Source organism: Panthera uncia, chromosome E1, assembly GCF_023721935.1.
Source record: "Panthera uncia isolate 11264 chromosome E1, Puncia_PCG_1.0, whole genome shotgun sequence".
Classification (NCBI taxonomy): domain Eukaryota; kingdom Metazoa; phylum Chordata; class Mammalia; order Carnivora; family Felidae; genus Panthera; species Panthera uncia.
Genome location: NC_064814.1, coordinates 60163519 through 60185806, shown reverse-complemented (window position 1 = coordinate 60185806; position 22288 = coordinate 60163519). Strand labels below are relative to the sequence as shown.

General features: G+C 48.0%; 1 protein-coding gene across 2 annotated transcripts in view; it reads left to right on the top strand.

Annotated features, from left to right (window-relative positions):
• The window catches only part of CREBBP (CREB binding protein), a 125783-nt gene that overhangs the window by 83659 nt on the left and 19836 nt on the right, over positions 1-22288 (top strand). For both annotated transcript variants that reach the window (XM_049637419.1, XM_049637417.1), the window contains 13 exons: positions 105-251; positions 888-1005; positions 1692-1863; positions 2193-2237; positions 4349-4473; positions 5030-5218; positions 6829-7245; positions 8839-9018; positions 9985-10174; positions 13885-14003; positions 15092-15331; positions 15787-15875; positions 21346-21426. In XM_049637419.1, coding sequence (XP_049493376.1) covers positions 105-251; positions 888-1005; positions 1692-1863; positions 2193-2237; positions 4349-4473; positions 5030-5218; positions 6829-7245; positions 8839-9018; positions 9985-10174; positions 13885-14003; positions 15092-15331; positions 15787-15875; positions 21346-21426 — 2112 coding nt within the window. The remainder of the gene's footprint in view (positions 1-104; positions 252-887; positions 1006-1691; positions 1864-2192; positions 2238-4348; positions 4474-5029; positions 5219-6828; positions 7246-8838; positions 9019-9984; positions 10175-13884; positions 14004-15091; positions 15332-15786; positions 15876-21345; positions 21427-22288) is intronic.

The window sequence follows — 22288 nt, the reverse complement described above, 5'->3', positions numbered from 1 at the left end:
ATAGCTTAAATGGCAGGGGGCAGGGGATTGCTAAAAGTCACATGTGGTTGAAAAGCCTCACGTAAATGAGGCATAGGTGGACTGAGTGTCTTGTTTTTCCCCAGCCCACTGATGAACGACGGCTCAGGCTCTGCAAACCTCGGGACCCTCAGCACTATACCCACAGCGGCACCTCCTTCCAGCACCGGCGTGCGGAAAAGCTGGCACGAACATGTCACTCAGGACCTGCGGAGCCACCTAGTGCATAAACTGTATGTGCCCGCCTCACCCGTGTTCACATATGACGGGAACATGTCATGGCTGACAGCAGTGCGACAGCTGTGCAGTTTCACTGATGTCCGATTTAATTCCTGAGTGGTCCCCTGGGCCCCAGGTGACAGACAGTGCCCTAGCAGCTGAAGAGGGTCGCATGCTTATTTAGGGATCCACAGCCACTGCCGGCAGGCCACGGAATCGCAGCCCCTGCAGCAGGGCCTGTGCTGTGACCCACGTCGCAGAGGTCGGGACTCCCAGTGTGGCCAGACCTTCTGTCCTCTGAGCTCTGGCATGCAACGGGGAGCTGGGATTAGTTCAGAAGCTTTGCCTTGTTTTAGGGCTCAAGATTATAATCATGGAGGCCCCAGATAATCGGGGGAGTTTGAGCCTGGTGAATACAGAGGACACGATAGTGCCACCATACAGTGTGGTAATAGAGAGGAAGTCAGCAGTTCACTTTCTCAGGCTAGTTCAGTTAAATCAGAGGTGAAGTGGGTCAGTCTGATTCCCTTGGAGTGGTTTTGTTTGCCTTTCTCTTTTTAGTGAAAATTGTTTGGAGAAACAGTTGTATAAAATAACAAGGTACTGATGGTATACCGAAAGTCTGTTGACGGAGTGTGTTGTCTTTCCAGGGTCCAAGCCATCTTCCCAACCCCTGACCCGGCAGCCCTGAAGGATCGCCGCATGGAGAACCTGGTGGCCTATGCTAAGAAAGTGGAGGGGGACATGTATGAGTCCGCCAACAGCAGGGTAGGGTGCCATACGTGTTCCAGCCGCACAGCACCTGCAGTAGATAGAACTGCATCCGTCCGGCTCATTGTCTGGAAATAGGGGAATCTGCTAGTCAGGTCGACTCATCACCTCGGGGATGCTGACCAGAGAGACATCCCAGATAGGACCTGAGACCCCTGTACCGCTCTCTTGTTTGACTACAGATGTCACCGCTACAGTGGTGACCGGGGCATGGACAATTGTGTTTTATCCTTGGATGTGCTCCACAGTGGGCACTCTTTATAACGCTCGTACTGTGTCACTGCCGGTGTCGAATATCCAAGAAGTGATTCGACTGTGGAATGAAATGTGACGTGCGTTCAGTTAGGACTCCCTGCCTGATAAGTCCTGTCATGTCACGAGGTGTTCACCATGAAGTTGGGCCTTAGTTGTATCGGTTAGAAGTGCTGGATACTGGGGGCGCCTGGCTGGCTCAGCTGGTAGGGCACGTGACCCTTGATCTCGGGGTCGTGAGTTGGAGCTCCCCGCCCCCGTCAGGACTAGAGCTTACTCAGGACTACAAAACGGACCAGAAGTGCAGAATGCTTACCTTTGCCAGTGTCCCTAATGTAAAAGTTCATTGGTTTGTTAGAACATCTAACACAGATCATTGGGGTTTTTACAGCTTTCACTGTCTAACATTGAATGTTATCATTGCTCTCCAGGATGAATACTATCACTTACTGGCAGAAAAAATTTACAAGATACAAAAAGAACTAGAAGAAAAGCGGAGGTCACGTTTACACAAACAAGGCATCCTGGGTAACCAGCCCGCCCTACCAGCCCCCGGGGCACAGCCCCCTGGGATTCCGCAGGCACAACCTGTGAGGCCTCCAAGTAAGGACTTTTCTTTCTGCCAGCCCTTAGTCTGCTGGCTTGTTCTTCCCTTTGTGTTTGGGGTGTAGTTCCTAGCATGTAGAATTATGTTCTCAGGGAGCCCGTGCTTTGGAAACAGTGGTAGTGGCCGTGGCCTTCCGCCTTAGCCTGTGTTTGGACGTTGAGTCTCTCGTGGAGGGACCCTTTTAAGGGTGTGCTGGCCTCAGAATGCACAGTGCTTTTAGACCCGTTGATTGGTTTTCCCTTTAAGTTTGAAGTTCTGAAGATAAAATTCTTTATTCCCAAATGAGGGATTATTTTAAATGACTGATTTTTTTCTGCCATTCTAGATGGACCCATGCCCCTGCCAGTGAATCGCGTGCAGGTTTCTCAAGGTATTGAACTATTGTCGTGAATCCTATTTTGGTTTAACGTTGAATAGTCACAGAGTTCATTCGCTTCTCCTCTTCCCCTCTGTATTTCTTTATAGCTCCTTGTTATTCCCTCTGTTCCTTTTGCTGATGACCAGAATTCAGTTCCACAGGCAGTATGAGTATCTGTGGTGTTTGGAAGCTAGAAGACCATAGGAAAGTTCTCCAGGGAGATAGGAAATGGGATTAGGCTTTTTTTTTTTTTTTTTTTTTTAAATGGACAGGAGGGTCTGTTTCTCTTAGGAAGAGTCACCTCAAGAAGCATTGCAGGTGGGGGAAGGAAACATTTGTGAATGTTGCAGAGGAGAGCATGGAGCCGGCCAGGAGCGGGAAGGTGGTGTGGGCAGAAGAGCGTGTGTCTGTGCTCCTCGAGAGGCTGGGGCGCCGCAGCCAGTCTGGACTCGACTTGAGGGTCTGTGGTGTTTGTGGCGGAGGCGGTCTTTGGAGTTCATGGAGAGGGGCATTTCACAGCTTTTACAGCTCTTGTCCAGTTGGGACTGGAACAGTAGGATATTTTTCCAGGTTTTGAGAAGAGGTGGCGACTTCCAGGGGATTCCCCAGCAAGGCCTTGCAGCTGTGTGCAGGGTAGTCTGAGACAGGAGAAGAGGTCATTGTAAAAGTTGTTGGCAACCTCGGGGCGCCCGGCTAGCTCCGTCGGAGGAACATGAGACTCTAGATCTTGGGATCATGAGTGTGAGCCCCACGTTGGGTGTAGAGATGACTAAAAAATAATAATCGTAAACTTGAAAAAGTTGTGGCCATCTTCGTGCATAGTGGAGAGACTCAGGAGATACACTGATGATCCGGAGAAACTTGAGGGACTTGTTTTGATGGACCAGTTAGGAGTGAAGGAAACTGGGAAGCCAGGGAAATGGAGCGAGGGAGTGTAGCCGAGTGCTGCATCGGACGTGACATGGAAGGTTTGGCTGGTTTGGGATCTGATGAGGGCTTTTGAGCAGGATATGGAAGGAGGAGTTTTACAGCACAGCACTCACACCTTCCTTACCAGCGCCTGTGTCTGTGTGAAGAGGGAGCCCTTCATGGTACTGTTTCTCAGTACTGCCTTTTTCTCTTACTCACTTCATAAAATCCTCAAGGAGAGAGGGAAGCTTACAGCCTTCCTAGAAAGCCCCCCTGGCCCCGTGCTGGCACGTGGTTTTTAGGGTGACATTTCTAGGTGTCCTCGAAGGTAATGCTGAGCGAGGCACATGTTCTCTGAGACGTTGTCCTGGCCACACCAGTATTAAGGCAGCATCTCAAGGATTCTGCTTGAGCCCCAGTGTCAGCCCTAAGACTTGCTTGAACCAGCCTTTATGTAGAGCTCAGAGTTTCCAGAGTTTTGTGAGAAATAAGGAAGAATGAGACTCTGTGGCCCGGAGATGCTTAGTGGCCAGTGAGGCGTCTTTCATTGTGTGATACTCCTGTGGCTGTGAACACCCCTGGGAAGGTGAAGTAGCCACGGAAGTGAGAGCTTCCCAGTCTGTAGAGAGGAGGCGGGGAATGAGAATTGCTGGCCCTTGGGCACTTTCTAAACACTTAGCACACTTGCAGGATTAAAACCATATTTCGAGTCTTCTCCCAGATTCTAACAGTAAGGGTAAACCCAGCTGAAGAGCCAGGAGGCCTGGGATGATGAGGATGGCCTTCCTGCAGGAGAGGAGACGGGGGCCACTGTTCCAGAAGGTGTTAGGGAGATTGGCTCCGATGGGTGCCCGGACCCTGGCTCACACGTCCCCTATGGATGTAGGTGTACCTTCCTGGCACCGCCTCGTTCACGGGTGCTTTACCTGACTTTCTCCCTTTGTCTCCTCGTGCTACCCTCCCCACCCTCCCCAAACCGCTCTCACCACCACCACCACCACCACCACCACCACCACCACCACTGCACTGGTGCCGTTTTTCCGGATTTGAAAAGTGGTACAGCACCATCTTTTCTGATTCGCTGCGTGATTTTTCTTTCTGTTGTGTGTATTGCATACATGTTCCACTCTGTTTCGCTTAGCATTTGGCAAGTTTGTAGCTCTTATTTTCCTGTGGGTACTTTTCCTAATGAACCGTTGTGGGTACGTTTACAGGGATGAATTCATTTACCCCAATGTCCTTGGGGAACGTACAGTTGCCGCAGGCTCCCATGGGACCGCGTGCAGCGTCCCCCATGAACCACTCCGTCCCGATGAACAGCATGGGCTCCGTTCCAGGGGTAAGTGCTTCTGTTGGCCTCAGCTGTGCCGAGGAGGCCTTGCTCGGGTAAGGAAAGTTCTCTGCACAGTGAAGTTGTAGGTCAAGAATCCCCTGGTGCTTACTCCTTTGGTTTTGGCTGTGGTTTATTTACTTCACATCTCTCTGCCTCTTTTTGGTCTTCATTAGTACAGCGAGAATTATTTGACCGTTATTTATTTTTGTTGGGATGATGAATTAATAGGGACTTGAGACTTTGCGAGAAGACATGTCTGAGATTGGAGCTCGCAGCCTCCCACAGTTGCAGAGAGGTGCTTGACAGCATCTGTGGTCTCCTAGAGCTTACTCTCCTGAGGCTGCCTTCTTAATGCTTCAGAGAAGTCGTAAAAGGCATATTTTGAACTTTAAATTATGGCATGCTATTGATTTCCCTTCAGAGATAAATTTGCAGCTGGCTCCTCAGAGACCTTGCGTGAGAAGGCAGGGGGAGGGGAGATTCGCAGAGTTCTGTCTCTTCTAGTTTATCTTGAAGACTCTGGCCCTCGTCCTCTGAACTCTCGACGATGCTTGTCTTTTAGATGGCCATTTCTCCTTCCCGAATGCCCCAGCCTCCGAACATGATGGGCGCTCACAGCAACAACATCATGGCCCAGGCGCCTTCGCAGAACCAGTTCCTGCCTCAGAACCAGTTCCAGTCCTCCGGCGGGGCGATGAGCGTGAGCAGTGTGGGCCTGGGCCAGCCGGCGGCCCAGACGGGCGTGCCGCAGGTACCGTGCCTGGTGATGGAGCCCCAGCCTCCTCCTGACCTGAGCTAAAGTTCCACAGTACACACTTGCATGTGACTCACATCTCTCGTTTCCCCCCACCTCCCGTTTTGTTGCGTCATTTTTACTCTCTTCAGAATTACTCTTACCATCTCTGGGTGAGCTTCCCACAAAAGTGGAATGGGTCGTCGTCTTTTGGTTCCTGGTCTTTGTGTTCTGGTTTGGGGTTGGGTTTTTGTTTTTTTAGCGTTTATTCGTTTTTGAGAGAGAGAGAGAGAGAGAGAGAGAGAGAGAGAGAGTGTCAGAGTGCAGTCTGGGATTGGCAGAGAGAGAGGGAGACACAGGATCTGAAGCAGGCTCCAGGCTCTGAGCTGTCGGCAGAGAGCCCAGTGTGGGGCTCAGATTCACAGACCGTGAGATCGTGACCTGAGCCAAAGTCGGATGCTTAACTGACTGAGCCACCCAGGCACCTCTTTAATGGTGTGTTTTAAATTCACATGTGATCCTGAGAGACCTTGAGTGTTAAAGGGTGAGGAAAGGCCCTGTGACTCCACTCCTGACCATTGGGTTGAAATACCCTGTTGTCTGTCTGTCTGACCATCCCAGGTGAATCAGGCTAACTAGACTGATTGAGCCCTTCTTGTTGAATGTGTTTGTAAGTACTCTGTTGAAGGCTGAAGAGAACTATCCCCCATTCATTATTCACTTTTTCCCCTTTGTGACCATTGTTAACTGTTGGGCATCAGATTGCTGCCGTGTGCCGATACACCTGTATTTAAAACAGGCCACATCTTCCCCCGGAAGATAATATTCATGTTTTCATTTTTTGCATGAAGTAATATTGAAAAGAGGTCATTGGCTACACTAGATTTACTCACTAAATGTTTGTTAATTAATTCTTACTGTCTGTAGTACGTCCTTGCCCTAGAACAGCAAACTTGTCCTGTAAATAGTTTTCACTCTGTGGGCCATAAGGGTCTTTGTTTTAACGACTCAGCTCCACTGTAGTGCAAAAGCAGCCATAGGCATATTCATTCACACATAAATGAAATGAGGGGGTGTGGCTGTGTTTCAATAAGACTTTATTAGAGGAACAGGCAGCTAGCTGGATTTGGCCACGGTCGCTGCTTTGCAGACCCCTGCCCGAGAGCAGTGATTTGGAATCTGTTTTTTAAAAGTCCGCAAATAATTATGTGAAGCGTGTCCCCAGTTGCAAATCAGTGTACTGAAACATTTCAGTGTTTCAGTAACTCAGCTTTTTTGCAAAAGAGAAATACTTCTTCCAGTGGTCTGAGCTGTGGGTAGATGCTTTGGAGCATGATGCTAGTAAGCTGAGTGGACGTGCTCATTTGAGCCAGACGTTTCAGCGGGTCTGTAAGTCACGGTACGAGAGATATTTCGTAGCAGTAACTTCGCTGGAAAGTGCATGTTGTTGTAAGTGTATAGCTGGGTGAATTGTTACAAATGGAACATTCTCTTGAAACCGGCAGACCTTACCAGGCAGACCTCACCAGGAGACCGTGGTTAGATTTTCATGCATTTAATTCTTCAAGTCTATTGCCACATTCTGACATGGGGAAAATTATTTTAACATACTCTGTTCCCTCCGTTAGGGACAGGTGCCTGGTGCTGCTCTTCCTAACCCTCTGAACATGCTTGGGCCTCAGGCCAGCCAGCTGCCTTGTCCACCAGTGACACAGTCACCGTTGCACCAGACGCCACCCCCTGCTTCCACGGCCGCGGGCATGCCGTCTCTCCAGCACCCGTCGGCACCTGGGATGACTCCTCCCCAGCCAGCAGCTCCCACCCAGCCATCGACTCCTGTGTCGTCTTCCGGGCAGACCCCTACCCCGACTCCCGGCTCGGTGCCCAGTGCCAGCCAGACCCAGAGCACCCCGACGGTCCAGGCAGCAGCCCAGGCCCAGGTGACCCCACAGCCTCAGACCCCAGTCCAGCCCCCGTCTGTGGCCACCCCTCAGTCATCACAACAGCAGCCGACGCCTGTGCATGCCCAGCCTCCCGGCACACCGGTGAGCCTTGCGGTCTGTCTTTGGGTGGAGACTCATAATGGAGAACTTCTCCATAAAAAACGCTGTCGTGAAGTTGCTACAGCGTTTCGGTGCAGCCCCAGAAAGTATCTGTGCCCTAATCCAACCATAACGAGCTGTGTTTGATTTCCGACATTGGCTCCATAGGCCGTGTTTGTGTTTGGCTGGATGTGATTTAAGATTATCTTCCCTAATTAAATGAGTTTTCAGAAATGGGCACTTATAAAGAAATCCCACATGGGTCCTCTGTAGATTTTTTAAACTGTCTATACTTAGAAGCCGTGTGTTCCCCATTATCCATCCCAGGTTGACATCCTCTGAGTTTTAGCAGTTTTTCTCTTAAACTCCTGTGTTTGGTGAACAAGACACGTACCTAATTGTGTGTGCTTTGCCTTCACCCGTTAGCCTTGTTTTCAGACCAGGAGCCTTTTCTTTCCGTGACAAAATGGCAGACTCAGGTTAGCACTTCCTGTGGCTCAGGTCTGCCCCGTGCTCCGCGGACCTGCTGGCAGCGAGCAGCCGGTGCGGCCCACTCACCACCCTCTGCCACCCCTGCCCTGGTGACCGCTGACATCTTCCTGTCTGTCGTCTTATCAGCCTAACTTAGAAACCACCCTTCCCCCTGAAATACGTGAACTTCATTCTTGGGGACTAAGGATGTTTTATTTATAAACCTGTCAAAATCTCAACAACAACCCCCGTATAACATTACTGTTTGTATTTCTCCATAGGGAATGTGCTTTTTATTTAGCCTTATTTTATGTTGCTTATCTGTAAATGAGATCCCTGTGTTATTTTATGTTCTCTTTTATTTAATTAAATTAAAACTCCATTAGGTGAGACTTTGAAAATTGAGAATTCTGGTGGTGGTTCCTTCCCTTAATGTTTGCTTATTCCTCCACTACCTCCACCACCTCTGTTCCTGCAATTAACAGGATAATTATATGTTCTTGTTCCATACGGGCATGCACTCCTACTCGTATACGTGTTTATCTCAGTTCCAGCCTTTTACGATAAACGCCAGTGGCTTTATTGGAAGGAGTTCACTTTAAAGAATTTTTTTTTTTAATATTTATTCATTGTTGAGAGACAGAGAGACAGATTGCGAATGGGGAAGGGGCAGAGAGAGAGGGAGACACAGAATCCGAAGCAGGCTCCGGGCTCCAAGCTGTCAGCACAGAGCCGGACTTGGGGCTCGAGCTCACAGACTGCGAGATCATGACCTAAGCCGAAGTCGGCCGCCCAACTGACTGAGCCACCCAGGCGCCCCAGTTAATTTTAAAACGGGAGGTTCTGTGACTTAGGTAGAAAACTCCCGGAAACTAGTTTTATATCAAAATGTAGACAGCCCTGCTGTCCCATCTCTGCATTCTTGGTGGGAAGTTCTTTGTGTTTCTGCTCAATGCTGACTTCCTCTGGGATTCCTATTTTAACTTCTCTGTCCTTTAGTTCTTTGTGTCTCTTAGGTTAGTGTTGAGAAATGGTAACATAAAAGCGTGTATTGGTTCAGCCGCAGAGTTTCACGTCGTTTGTGCTGTGGTGTTAACAAAGATGATGATCTTTGTCTCTCCACAGCTTTCCCAGGCAGCAGCCAGCATCGATAACCGGGTCCCCACTCCTTCCTCGGTGGCCAGCGCCGAAACCAACTCCCAGCAGCCAGGACCCGAGGCACCGATGCTGGAGATGAAAGCAGAGGTCAAGACTGAGGACACTGAGCCTGATGCCAGTGAATCCAAGGGGGAGCCGGGGTCTGCGGTAGGTGCCGTTCCCGGGCGTGAGCAAATGTGCAGCACAAGTGTCCCTAAAGTGTCCCAAGGGGAGATGCTACAGGCCCTCCGTGGACAACCCTGCTTTTTGTTTTAATATCCTGCTTGATTACGGGTTCAGAGAAGGTACAGATTAAAAACAGATTGGTTATTTTTAGGTACTAGGTATAGACTTCATTTTATTTTGCCAGAAATGAAGAGTTCCAGTTTATATCTTAAATGACGGGATCATCCAGTGACATGTCACCACGGCTCTGCAGAGTCCCGAAGGCACAAGGGCGTGCTCACGCACGAATTCGCCTGTGCCAAAAGTTGAAAACTAGATCCAGCCCCACAGACAGGTTTTGTTTGGCCCACGCAATGTTTTTAGGAACAAGGAATTACAAATAGTACTGGATTTCTGGCTTTTCTTTGAAAACGACAAGCTCCCCCAGCACTGTGCTCGCACTCCCGTGGCGGCAGTCTGGGTGGGAGCCCCGGCCGCAGCCTTTAGATGGGGATCGGGCGCCCCAGTTTGCCAGAGTCTCTGCTCCTCTGCCGGCCTGCACGCCTCCCGCTGCACCGTCTCTCTCACCTCCCTGGCCTTCAGAGCGATGTGGCGTTTGAAACTTGGCCCCAGTTTTCAAGGAGAGAGTCTTGTTCCAAAGTAGGAGTTCCTCTCTGCACAAGCACTGAGCAGGTCATGGGTGCGTGGGGGCCACGTCTTTTACGCACTCTGACATGTAAAATTGTTACATTAGCACTCTAATTGCAGTGGTGCTGTATTAAGGCAACTCACCCGGCCCCAGGTGCTCCACTCCCCCCTGAGGAGAGAAGCGCATGGTAAATGCAGCGCTGAGCAGGGGAAGGTTTTGACAGGCCCGGATAGACTGTTAAGAGCTTTCCGATGAGGCGGAGTTAGAATAAAGGTTTTTGATATTCGAACATCATTATCTGTAATTTTGTTTCTTTTAAGATGATGGAGGAGGATCTGCAAGGATCTTCTCAAGTTAAAGAAGAAACAGACACAACAGAACAGAAATCGGAACCGATGGAAGTGGACGAGAAGAAACCGGAAGTCAAAGTAGAAACTAAAGAGGAAGAAGAGAGCAGCGCTAATGGGGCCGCCTCTCAGTCAACATCTCCTTCACAGCCACGCAAAAAAAGTAGGTTGTGTTTCCTGAACTTTTGAACTGTGCTGCTTTTCCACCGTGTTGTGATTCCACACTCGTGGGCTAGAAGCTAAAGCAGAAAAGTAACCGCCCCTCCCCTTGTATCTTACCTACCTGCCCTTCCCCCAGTCTTACCTCTTCAGAAATGACGACAGCGAGCTGGACTCTGGCTTAAGGGCCCACAGGGTTTATGGGAGGAATGAGAAACGGGCCACGGCTCTGAGGGACAGGCCAGAGGGGTGGGTGCGTCCGAGTCCTTGCACCCGCCGAGGAGCTCGGGCTTTTGCCTGGCGAGACGTGTACAGCCACTGGTAGATTCGAGCAGGAGGACGCCCGAAAGCCATGCCAGGGAAATTCTCACCGAGGCAGCACATGTGTGTGCTGATATGGATGGGAAGTGGGGTGCCAAGAGTCAGTGTGCAGCGCAGTGGGCCCCAGTGGCCTGGTGCAGCGGGAGGGGCGCGTGAGTGAGGATGCTCTCTGCCCATCGGAGGTCCCAAGTAAGGAGGTTAACGGGGTGTTGGAACATTGTTAGGTGACTCTTGGAGATGGGATGTCTCTCAGAAAGATAAGGACTGCATGTGACACATTTGGGAAAGACGACAGAGATGTATCGGAGGCTGACATTCTATAATTTTGCCAGTGAGAGGGACCCTGGAGATAATGGGCTACCAGACGCTTTCAGGTCTCAGGCCCGTTTATACTCCTAAAAATTGAGGACCCCAGAGGTTTTGTTTGTGTGGATTATGTCGCTGTTTATTCTGTCGGAAATTTAAAAATACTTGTTTCTCTAACACACCTGTTCCATGGTGTCCATGAATAACATATTTTTATGAAAAATAAGCTTCCCAGAGCAAACATACTTAGAGTCGTGACAGTGTTTTCTTTACAACATTGTGACTCAGTCTGGCTGGACTCTCCTGTCTGCTGCTACCAGCTCTCTTGTGCTGCCTCGTTTGTTTCAGTTCATTGGGAGCATTCTTGTTTGATACTACACCAAAACTCAGTGAGGGGAAGTTTCACAGAGCTCAGTTGCAGTGTGCAGTCTGGGTCCACAGCAGCACTGAAGGTGTCATGCCCGGTGACATTACAGTCCATCTGTTTGCCTTGTGCTGTGAATGAATCCTTTACCCGTGGCGGGGTGGGTGGGGTTGTTTCCTTTTTTAATAACACGATCCTTTGGTCATCTTGGAATTCGGCTTGCTGAGTTACGCCGATTTTCCAAATGTCAGCATACTTCACTGTACGATATATTGTGTTTATTTGATTTTTGAGAGAGAGGGAAATAGAGCGCCAGCGGGGGAGGGGCAGAGAGAGGGAGACACAGAATCTGAAGCAGGCTTCAGGTTCTGAGCTCTCAGCCCAGATCCCACCCTGGGGCTCGAACCCACAAACTGTGCGATCACGACCTGAGCCGAAGTCAGACGCTTAATTGACTGAGCCACTCAGGCGCCCCTTCACTGTACACTATTTGTTTAAAATCACATTTATTAACATCACTATGAATCTCTTCAAAAGAAGTCTTGGGAGTTTTGAGAGGCTGTCAAATCAAGCTCACGTGGCAGGTAGAAGTTTCTCCAAATTCTGATTTGGACCTAAGTCCAAATTTTATCATTGGCAACAAATACTGTGTATTGTCCTTGGTGTAACTGGCCCATTTTGTTCCTTTTTGGGAGAGTATCTGCCACATACCCAGATCTGAATACCTGGAGCTTGTCTAGCGGTCTTTTTCCCACTCGTACTGTTTGGAGCTGAGAAAAGCAGCCGCTTCCGCTGTCGGCCTCGCACGCACGAGCGCCTCCTCCCGGGGCATTGGCCGCACACCGGGAAGTGCTTGACGCCCGCTTCCTGTTCGGTGCTGCGAGATCAAGACGTGTAGCCAAGGGTTGAGATCCTTGACAGTAATAACGTTTACTCCTCGACCGAGGATGATGTTGAGTGCGGCTGCCGCGTTTTCCTCTGTGTGCACAGCAGCAGAGAGCACGGTGACGACGGAGTCGGGTTTGGTGCCGCTGCCTGCGTGGTGCTGCGGCACGAGTGATGTTACTCGTGGTTCCTTTTGCTTGTTTGTGCAAATGTCCACATGGTGCGGCAGGAAGATGACAGCCTAGTGTTACTGTGAAAATCATTTTATGTTACAGAAGTAAACGATTTCGGAGACCCTTGGAAAGGGCCTAGAGCAGTGCTAGAACTTTCTGTGACGACAGGAACGTTACTTATCTGTGCTCTTTGTGCTTGTCACCAGCCACACGTAGCTCCTGAGCACTTGAAATGTGACTGAGGAAGTGCTAGCGGCTGAAGACAGGAGTTTGAAAATGCTTTTCCCTCGGCATAGGTGTCTTAAACAAATGTGTAGTGAGCGAGTAAATAAGCGATGGACCCAAGTGACCCACGTGTGAGCTTGCCACCAGGAGGGGATGCAGCCTCCAGCAGGGGGCAGCGCGCTCCCCAGGAAGAGCCAGATAGTCCCTGTGGGCTTTGCGTCTGTCCGTTCGGTCTCTGTTGCGGCCACTCTTTCGTGGCCTGAAAGCCGCCACAGACAGAGCAGAACTGCATTCTAATAAACCTTTACTTCTGGAGACTAACCTTTGATTTCATGTATCATGAAATACTACTCTTTTCTTTTTTTCCTAACCATTAAAAAGAATAAAAACCAATCTTAGCTCCCCAGCTGTACGTAGGCAGGCAGCTGGCTGGAGTGGGCCGGTGGGTCAGAGTTTGCTGACCCCTGGCCTAAGAAGAATGCAAAAGCTGTTGATTAACTAAATAATTGTTTTCTTATAAAGAATTACTCAAAGAAAACCAAACGCTACTCCATTTCTGTAAAGAACAGAATAGAAGAGAAGGGGTTAGCCGAAGGCAGGATGTGTGTTCTCTCGAGGCTCCCATCGGGCACATCCGCTCCGCAGGCCCGGCCTCTGCGCGCAGAGGGGAGTGGCGCTGGGCCGGCAGTGGTCCCCACTGCGGGGCGGGGCGGGGCGCGGCACGACCTGAGCACTGCCACCTGAGCCGCCTCTTGCCTTCGTGGGTTGTCACGCACGTTTTCCTGGCCATGAATACTCATTGGGTTTTGTGCGAACCTACCGTCTTGAATGTATTTGGCAGCTGGTGTTCATCCTTGATTGGTGACAACGGAAAGCGTAGTAGGAAGTGGAGTGGCTGAGGGGTGGAGAGAACAGCACAGAACTTTGGGGGAAAACATCTGATTTGGTAGCTCTCTCAGTGTGTACGTTTGTTAGGTTGGAATACAAAACCGTTTTTCTCAGGTGCCTGAGATTACCTCAGCCAAGGACAGAAAGAGTGTCACCAGAGGAAGAAAGGCCCTTCCAATAAAATGGCTTTATTACCACCCATTGGCTCAAGCAGATTTGGGAGTTAGCTTCATTTTCGGTTCAACACAGTCTTAATGTTGGAAACCCTTTTACTGAAGAGGCGAACTTGTCAGTGTGGTATTTGGTCTCATGACGTAGGTGCACTTTTAAAACCCCGTTACTGTATTTGCAGAAGCCCCACACCGTAGCTTTAGAGTGTCCACGGCCCCTGCTGGGAACGGGGGCCCTTGCAGGCCTCGTGGCACGGGTGGCCGTGGGGATGGAGATGGCTGGACCCTTAGAGAGGCAGACCGGGCTTCGATTCGGAATGTGGCGGGTGAGGCGTCTGCGTGCCTCGTGAATGGTGTCATCCCCTGGTTTTTCTACCCGCAGTCTTTAAGCCGGAAGAGTTACGCCAGGCTCTGATGCCAACCCTGGAAGCGCTGTACCGCCAGGACCCGGAGTCCTTGCCTTTCCGGCAGCCTGTGGACCCCCAGCTGCTAGGGATCCCGGTAAGTTCACGTAGTGACAGTGTAACCGTGCCAGCGTAGTTCCCGCGTGTCCATGTTTCACCTCAAAATTGGGTGGCACACCCTTGTTTGGAAGACTTTTCGCCTATAAAAAAACTTCTCTGTCGAATCAGTAGCACACCTTTCTTATACACCTTTAACTCACTGGGTGGGGTGTGTGTTTCCCCACCTATTCTGTCTGCCCCAGGGTCCGAGGTGGGGGAGCGCACCGGGGCACACCGCCTGCAAACACACGGCCCCGGGAGCGTCACTTAGATTTGGGGCTGTGTGTGAGCCTTCGTCTCAAAGGCTGGTTTTAAAGAACTGGTCATCATCAGTTGGAAAACACCTGGGCCTCTCATTTTGGTATCTCTGGGTCGTCTCGCAAAGGCCATAGTGACCCAACAGATTTCTTTTAAGCAGTGTTACTATTTTTGTTTCTGTTTTTGTGTTTTTTGTCTTGGAATTTCATCTTGCTTGCCAGGACCAAGAGTAAATCTCTAGAAAAACATATTGTCTGATAAATGTGCTTACCATTTTAATTCCGTGGTTTAAAATCCTTACTTCAAAATTTTTCGGGGCATCAGGGTGTGGCTCAGTCGGTTGAGCAACTCACTTCAGCTCAAGTCACCAGCTCACGGTTTGTGAGTTCGAACCCTGCATCCGGCTCTCTGCTGACAGCGGTGGAGCCTGCTCCTGCTGTGGATCCTCTGCCCTGTTCGCTCTCTGCCCCTCCCCCGCCCATACTGTCTCAAAAATAAATAAACCTTTTTTAAAAATAAATTGTAAAAACCAAGGAGGTTTCTATTAACATCTTTTACCCATTCTTTTATTAAATAATTTGTTAATATTATTTTTCTCTTTGCCTTTGAAATAATTCGGTCACACCTGACAAAACTAATTACAGTTTTAGATAATTCAACCAGAGGAAGGTCAGAGGTTATTTTCTTCTCATTTCCCATTTGTTGCTATTAGAAATGGAAGTTGTTCTGGTACTTCCTGTTTCTGTTTTGTTTAAGATAAAGCTGCTATGCAAGGCTGGCATTTAGTATTGGGGGGATCCACTAGACTGAGACTTTTTTGTCTTTAAGGATTATTTTGACATTGTGAAGAACCCTATGGACCTTTCCACCATCAAGCGGAAGCTGGACACGGGGCAGTACCAAGAACCCTGGCAGTATGTGGATGACGTCTGGCTCATGTTCAACAACGCCTGGCTCTATAACCGGAAGACGTCCCGGGTCTATAAGTTCTGCAGCAAACTTGCTGAGGTCTTTGAGCAGGAAATTGACCCCGTCATGCAGTCCCTTGGATATTGTTGTGGGCGCAAGGTACAGTTTAGACTTTTTTTGGAAAGTGAACTTTGCTGGTTAAATTAGCCAGAGCAGGTATTATGATAACATGATAGACTCCACATTGTATCCCAGCTGTGTTCTGGGAAGGACCCGGATGGAGTCTGGGCATTTGTAAAACCAATCGATTGCCTGAAGCCATGTAATGGGTGATCAAAGCTAGAGTTGCTTATTGGGGAGGACCTTGGGTTATGCCTTTCTGGCTGCTCCTCTGTACCTTTATCAGTGTGTAACAAATGTCTTTTGACGTTGATTCTGTCACATGGAATCCAAAAATGTCTTTATTAAATAGCTATGCAAATTGTTAGAAAACTGTACCATGTACCAATAGGAATATCTTACTAGCTGAATCTGACAGCTCTTCTTAGTGAACTGGAGCATTGTAGGACAGTCACTGGGATACGTTTTTAGTATTTTCTCCTTTGTTTTTGCAGTATGAGTTTTCCCCACAGACTTTGTGCTGCTACGGGAAGCAGCTGTGTACAATTCCTCGCGACGCTGCCTACTACAGCTATCAGAACAGGTGAGCACCGAGCCAGCGTCCTGGCTTATAGGCACAGGACGAAGGTCTCAGGGCGAGCAGGTCCGTCTGAGTATAGCCTGGGTTATTTCTTTTCTGGAGTTCCAATGAGATGGGCCACTCTCCGTGCTGCTTAGTCACTCAGGCCCATGATCTCTTAATTTGAAAGCGTGCTCTTCCACGGTAGCAAATAAGCCCCTGCTTGCTGCACTACTTGAGTCAGGAAGGTTAGTTCTTAAGCTGTGGTCTTTCCAAACTGTAACCACCGAAGAGTCTGGAGTCCAGAGTAACTCTAATACCGGTTGACATACCTTTTTGAAGATCTTAAGTGGAAACGTTGTATTTTATTATTTCACGTGTAAATATTTGCCTACATAATTTGGGCCGGACAGTCTGATGGAAAGACTTACATTGATGATATTTCATTAAAAAAATAATAAAAGGAAAAGTAAATAAAAATGAATAAAAGCTTTAGACTTAAACTTTTTTTTAAATTAATAACACAACACCGAATGAGATCTTGCATTCTTGTTGAGTTCTCCCCGTCATAGGATGGCCATTTCAGGGTTTTGTGAGTGGTAGTTATCCTGGAGAAATATTTGCCATTCTCTTAAAATGTGGGGATGGCTAAATGGGTTTTCTGTCTTACGTAAAAGAGAATGAAAATGGTATTTTTTTTGTTGTTAATTTGCCACACACAAATACAACCTCCATAGTTTTGGGGCCATTTTGAAAATTGAACTTGTCTGTGTCTCCTGTTTCAGGCAGCCACATGTTGCCGTAGCACGAGGGCATCCTCCCTGGGGGCACAGGTTGTAAATCTTGGTCACATTCAGTTACCTTGCCTCCATTTGAGGAATAGGCGACCAAATTTCTGTGGCCAAGGTTCAGCTCTGTGCCTGTTCCTCGTCTGTAGGCTCACGTATTAAATGTCAGTATTAGGGTGTGATGTTCTGATGATTTGATCTTGTCTGCTTCTAGTAATTGCATATGTTCCTATATTTCGAAGTAGAGGGCTTTTTGTTGTTTGTTCAGAGGTACACGCGCAGGCCTCAATAATATTTAGTTTGGAAATTATCTGTGTTCTGATGATTTTAAAATACTTCCAATTTTAAAAATATCTAATCATATTTATAATTAGTAAATCCCTTCAAAATTCTACTTTAAAACAAAAGCAAAAACTATTGACATAAACATGTCTCAAAAGAAAGATTGCTAAGCCTTGCCCAGCCTGCTTGTTTGGGCACCGTTCAGTTAGAGTGAGGTGCTGGAGTGTGGCCTGTACCCCATCCTTAACGTTAAAAATACGTTAACATCAGGAATTTAGTTTCTGTCCTAGCTTCCCTTTCTATCGGTGGGAGACAGTTTGAAATAATACCATAGTTCCTTCTTGATGGAATCTCTCCTGTACTGACAAGTGCTCTTGTGGGAGTTCTGGCCCTTTCAGCTACAGTTCTAGCCCCCTGACCTTTAGCGTGCCCCATAACGTATGAAGTTTTACCTTCTTGTTCATAATACGAGCACAATTAACACCTTCCCTAACAACCTCGGTTGTCAGTCTCTGTGAAACAATGAATAGGAATTCACTTTAGAAACTTACGTGCCAAGCAAAATAAAGTTGGGAAATTTTAAGAGAACAGATTTCAGTTACCTGTTTCCAGAAAAATGCCCCCGCTGCTGAGTGCCCAACGTGGTTTGGGTCTAGAAGGAAGAACAGACAGCAGGTTGCTTGCTTCCATTTCTAAAATTTGGGGGCCTTTTCATTGTTGTTTCGCTGTTCCTGTGTCCTTTGGGACCCTGCCTTTACTGATTTGCTCATTTGAGAGCAATTAATTTCAGTAGAATTGATAGGATCAAGGCACACTTCTCTCTGGCAGGAGGTTACTCGGGGAGCACAGCCATGGGGTTGTTTGGGAAGATCTGAAATGTCCAGGTTTATTTTTGTGTAGAATTTCATCTTTACCGAACAAAAGTGTTTTTCTTACCAGTAGAGACAGAAATAAAGTTCTGGCCTAAAGCGTAGGCATCCCGTTCCTTCACTGAATCTCGCAAGGCCTGCTTCCTAGGACACTGTGCTTGCAGAGACTAACGTGCTGTAATGCTAAGAAAGCAGTGGCCTCACTCCACGATGAACATCTTAACTGCTTAAGTTTTTATTTGCATCTCTGACTACTTGTGAACACCGTGGTGTTCTCACAAATAATTGTTTTGGCACTCCTTGTCCTAAACTGGGCACCTCGAGCAATAGGATGTCCTACAGACCATTTGAACAAGTGAAACTAATATAAACTAGCACGTAAACCCGTCTTCACTTGTTTCCATGCTTTGAATATTTGAAACTCATGTTGGGAAAACTTGTGTATAAATTTTTCAGATACTGTCTTTAGATATCCCAGTTATTTTTGTATACTATTATGGTACTTAAAACAATCTGCATTTGAAAATTTACTCCATACGTTAAATTACCCTTACAGGTAAACTACGCAATCATATCGTGCTAATTTTAGGAACCCACATGCACATCGTTGTTGGATTACGTGAAGTATTTCTCCTTTGCAGTTCCATGTTCATCTGGTTGCTTTCTTCACACAAGGCAGAGTGTCAGCGAGGCTCTTAAGATTGAAAAGTGACTTTCTGAACCATTCTGTATTTTTAGGGGGAATAAAGTTTGGACTAGGTAATAAAGGGGGGACAGTCTGGCATTCCAGTGTGTCCCCCAGCGATTGCCAGGGCAGTTTCAGCAGACTTGACCAGTGGGTGGCTGTGCCCCTTCTCCAGACTGTTGCCGCCTCTCAGGACCCTTCTCAAACCCAGCACGTTCAATTCTCCAATGTCTCCACTTGCTTTGGGACACACACTGTTTCTGTGCCTCCCAGTTTCCATCCCGGAGGTGCTTTGGAGATCCGGGTTAGTTGCCCGTGGAGGGTGTAGGCTTCCAGCGTCACTGGGGTCTGCCATTAAGGCATCAGGGCTTTGCCCTGGGCTAGTTTCCTCCGCCGGAGAGTGATGGGCTGATGGTTCTTGTTTCCTGGATGTTGCTGGGCTTGATGTCCTGCTTGAATAAGGGCTAAGAGTCTGTCCAGGATCTCAAAGCCGTTTTGCCTCACGTGTAATTATTGTGGCGATTTCACTTCCAGACGAGTTCACCTTTTCGCTAGCCGGCGGTGGCTGTATGCTTGATCATAAAATGAATTGGAACACTCAATTCCAAGTTTTATTTTTATTTTTTTAAATGTTTTTATTTATTTTTGAGACAGAGAGAGACAGAGCATGAGCAGGGGAGGGGCAGAGAGAGAGGGAGACACAGAATCTGAAGCAGCCTCCAGGCTCTGAGCTGTCAGCACAGAGCCTGACACGGGACTCGAGCTCATGGAGTGTGAGATCATGACCTGAGCTGAAGTCAGACGCTCAACCGACTGAGCCACCCAGGCGCCCCTACAAGTTTTATTTTTAAAAGAGAAATAGTTGGTGTTGAGGGGGATATCTTTTTTGCATATTGTTCTGTTTGCCCCTGAATTGGTTTATGGTTTCTGCACTTTAATTGCCAGTGACGATCACGCCCTCCTGCACATGGAAATCCTGTTTACCACATGATTTAAGGCTCTGTGAGAACATTTCCAAAATAGTGAATAGCCAGCATCTTGTTATAGTTGATTCAGAAAACAAAACAAAACAAGACAAAACAAAAACATAGATGTAGATATTTTTAAACAGCAATATTTATCTTTTTGTTCTTGGTCAGAGTTTTTACTCTTGGCAGAATTCATTGATTGGATCATCACAAGTAAACTAAACTGGTCCCGGGAAGAAACTTTCATTAATCCAGTTCCTCCCCACAGTGAGTCTGTCATGCCCTCATCGACAGACGGAAAGATCGGACCATTTTGAGATGCTGCACTCTGAAGTTTTGTGCTTTTAATTGACTCTGTGTGTTTAGTCGGTGAAGTCCAGCAGACAGAATGCTTAGTGTGTGTAATTAAGACTAGAATTAGAACTCGCTGGGGACTGATGTGAGCAGGAATGGAGACAGACGGCCGGGTGGGGGCCTGCGCCTCCGTCCTTGAAGGCGTGTGTGCGCGTGCGCGTGCGTGAGTGACCCTGCGAGCTGCCGCGTCCCCTGCGCGTGTCCGTGCGGTGTGGCGCTCCGAGTCTCGTCACAGTGTCTTTAACACTAATCCTCTTGGCATCTTGTAGACGTAGTTTTGAGCACTAAAACCGCATTTTGTTGTGCTGCTGCCACTACCTTCTACTCATCCTTTTCGCTTGTGAATTCACCTCCATTCGGCTTGTTTATTTTTACAGTATTCTTGTGTGCTCATCTTGTTTGATGCAGCGTCAGCCTGCACTTCTGTTGATTTCTCATTCGTCTCCTTTCCAAACATTTAAGAGCTTTTATTTTAATTGTTCTTCTTGGATAGCTTGAGCCCAGGCTTGTATTATCTTACAAGACATTGGGGTGATGGATAATTTCTCAAATGCAGATTGTGCTATAAAGATCAACTTTCCAAATTTGCTTAACTTGGATTGTCACCAAGTCAGAGCAGTCAATCACTGAGGATCTCAGATTGGTGAATGATTGGTCCCAGTACCAAACAGTTTAAACCAAAGCTTCAGAACTGAATTTTCAAAGTCTTTGAGATTGATTGTTCATGGATTTACATATATTGTATTGTTTATACAATATATCACAGTTTTTTTTCTCTGTACATTCGTACTGATAAATGGCTGGAAAGTCTTTGACCCCGACTGCATTTCTGTTAAATGTTTGTCCAGAATATGGATTTGGTTTCATTCGTATTGTAACTCATTTAATGAAGTGATTAACCTGAGAAAAATAACAGGAAAAAAATTAAAACCGGTTCTGCGTGCCCGACATTTTCATACCTTTAAAAGATCTGGCTTAATACCGGAAATAAAATCTGTGAATTGCTGTCAAGCATAAATTTTCCGTTTTGAAAAATAATTGCTTTTTTAAGGCCTTTGTCAGACTGTTTTGTTCGAAGTAAAACTTCTCCATCGCAAACCCTGGAGTCATATTTGATTTTCTCTGAAGTAATAACAAAATTCGAACTCCTAAATTGAGGCTCCTTGCAATTCTAGTATTAACAACTCCTTGAAAACGTTTGCATCTCGGAGCTGGCCCGAGCCCAGCCGTTGTTAGTGATGATGGCCTGTGATGTGTGCAGTGAGACCGAATGCTAATCAAGCTTTGCCTTGGCTTTCTGCTCTGTGTTGTCTCGGTGTTTGCGTCTTACCTTCATGTCTGTGCTATTTGTTCCCTCCCCTGTTCTCTAATCCTGCCCTTCCCCACCTGCCCCTGTTCCTTCCATTGTCCTCACTGACCCATCAATCAACCAACAACGCCCCCCCTTCGTCGTGGTGATCTGCCCTGCTCTGATTGGTGGCTTCGTTGCTTGGGTGGCTGTGTGTTATGATGGACCAGTTCACCCAAGTATGGCCTTCTTGCTGACAGGTATCATTTCTGTGAGAAGTGTTTCACAGAGATCCAGGGGGAGAATGTTACCCTGGGTGACGACCCTTCACAACCCCAGACGTAAGTACTATGCTGTCATTTTTCTCGGGGTTGACTCGTAATTGTTTTGTCCCTCTTGTCCGCGATTAAAAGGGAAGCACCTCTGCCATTTTGACTTCCGGGTGGTGTGTTTTTTCATATTCGCCACGCCCACGTTCCTGTGTCAGAATGTAGCTCTTCAGCTAGGCACGGCTGCCACCTCCACATTCTTCCCTCCTCACGAGACACCCGTAGCCTCTGCGGCAGCGGACTGGTCTCCGTTGACCTCCCCGTGTCTCTTCCTTTAAAACTCCTGCTTTTTCCTGGTGGTGGTCCTCCTCCCTTTGGGGAAATCGTAAATTTTCACTTAGACCTAAGGAACCAGTTCCCTTTTGACAGAACTGGCAGTGACGAAAAACGAATCTTGTGTACATACCCCGTCTTTAGCATCCTTTCGATCTTCTGCTGAACTCTCTGTCCTCTAAGCTGCAGAGCCTGTGACGGAAGGCGGTGAGGCCCCGGAGGGTAAACTGCCTCCTTGCGGCTGGAGGTGTGGCACTTGCTCCAGCGTGCACAGGCCTGAGTTGGTCCATTCATTCCTGCACTGAGTTCACCTTTTCCTCCCCAAAGCTTATCCCCTGATGGAGTTCACCTCTGAGCGGTCACATAGAACGTGGCCAGAAGAGGCGAACCCACCAGTTGGATGGTCAACTCGTGCACGTGCTTGAGATACCGAAAGCCTGCCGGCCACCGGGTCTGCCGAGGGCTGCCAGCATCTTGTGGTTCTCTCTTTTCTCCTGACTCTGTCATGACTCCTGCCCTGCTAGTGTGACTGTCCACCACCGGTGGGAAGGCTTCTCGCCCGAGCAGTGGCCACGGACTCTGCACGTCAGCTTTACTTTAT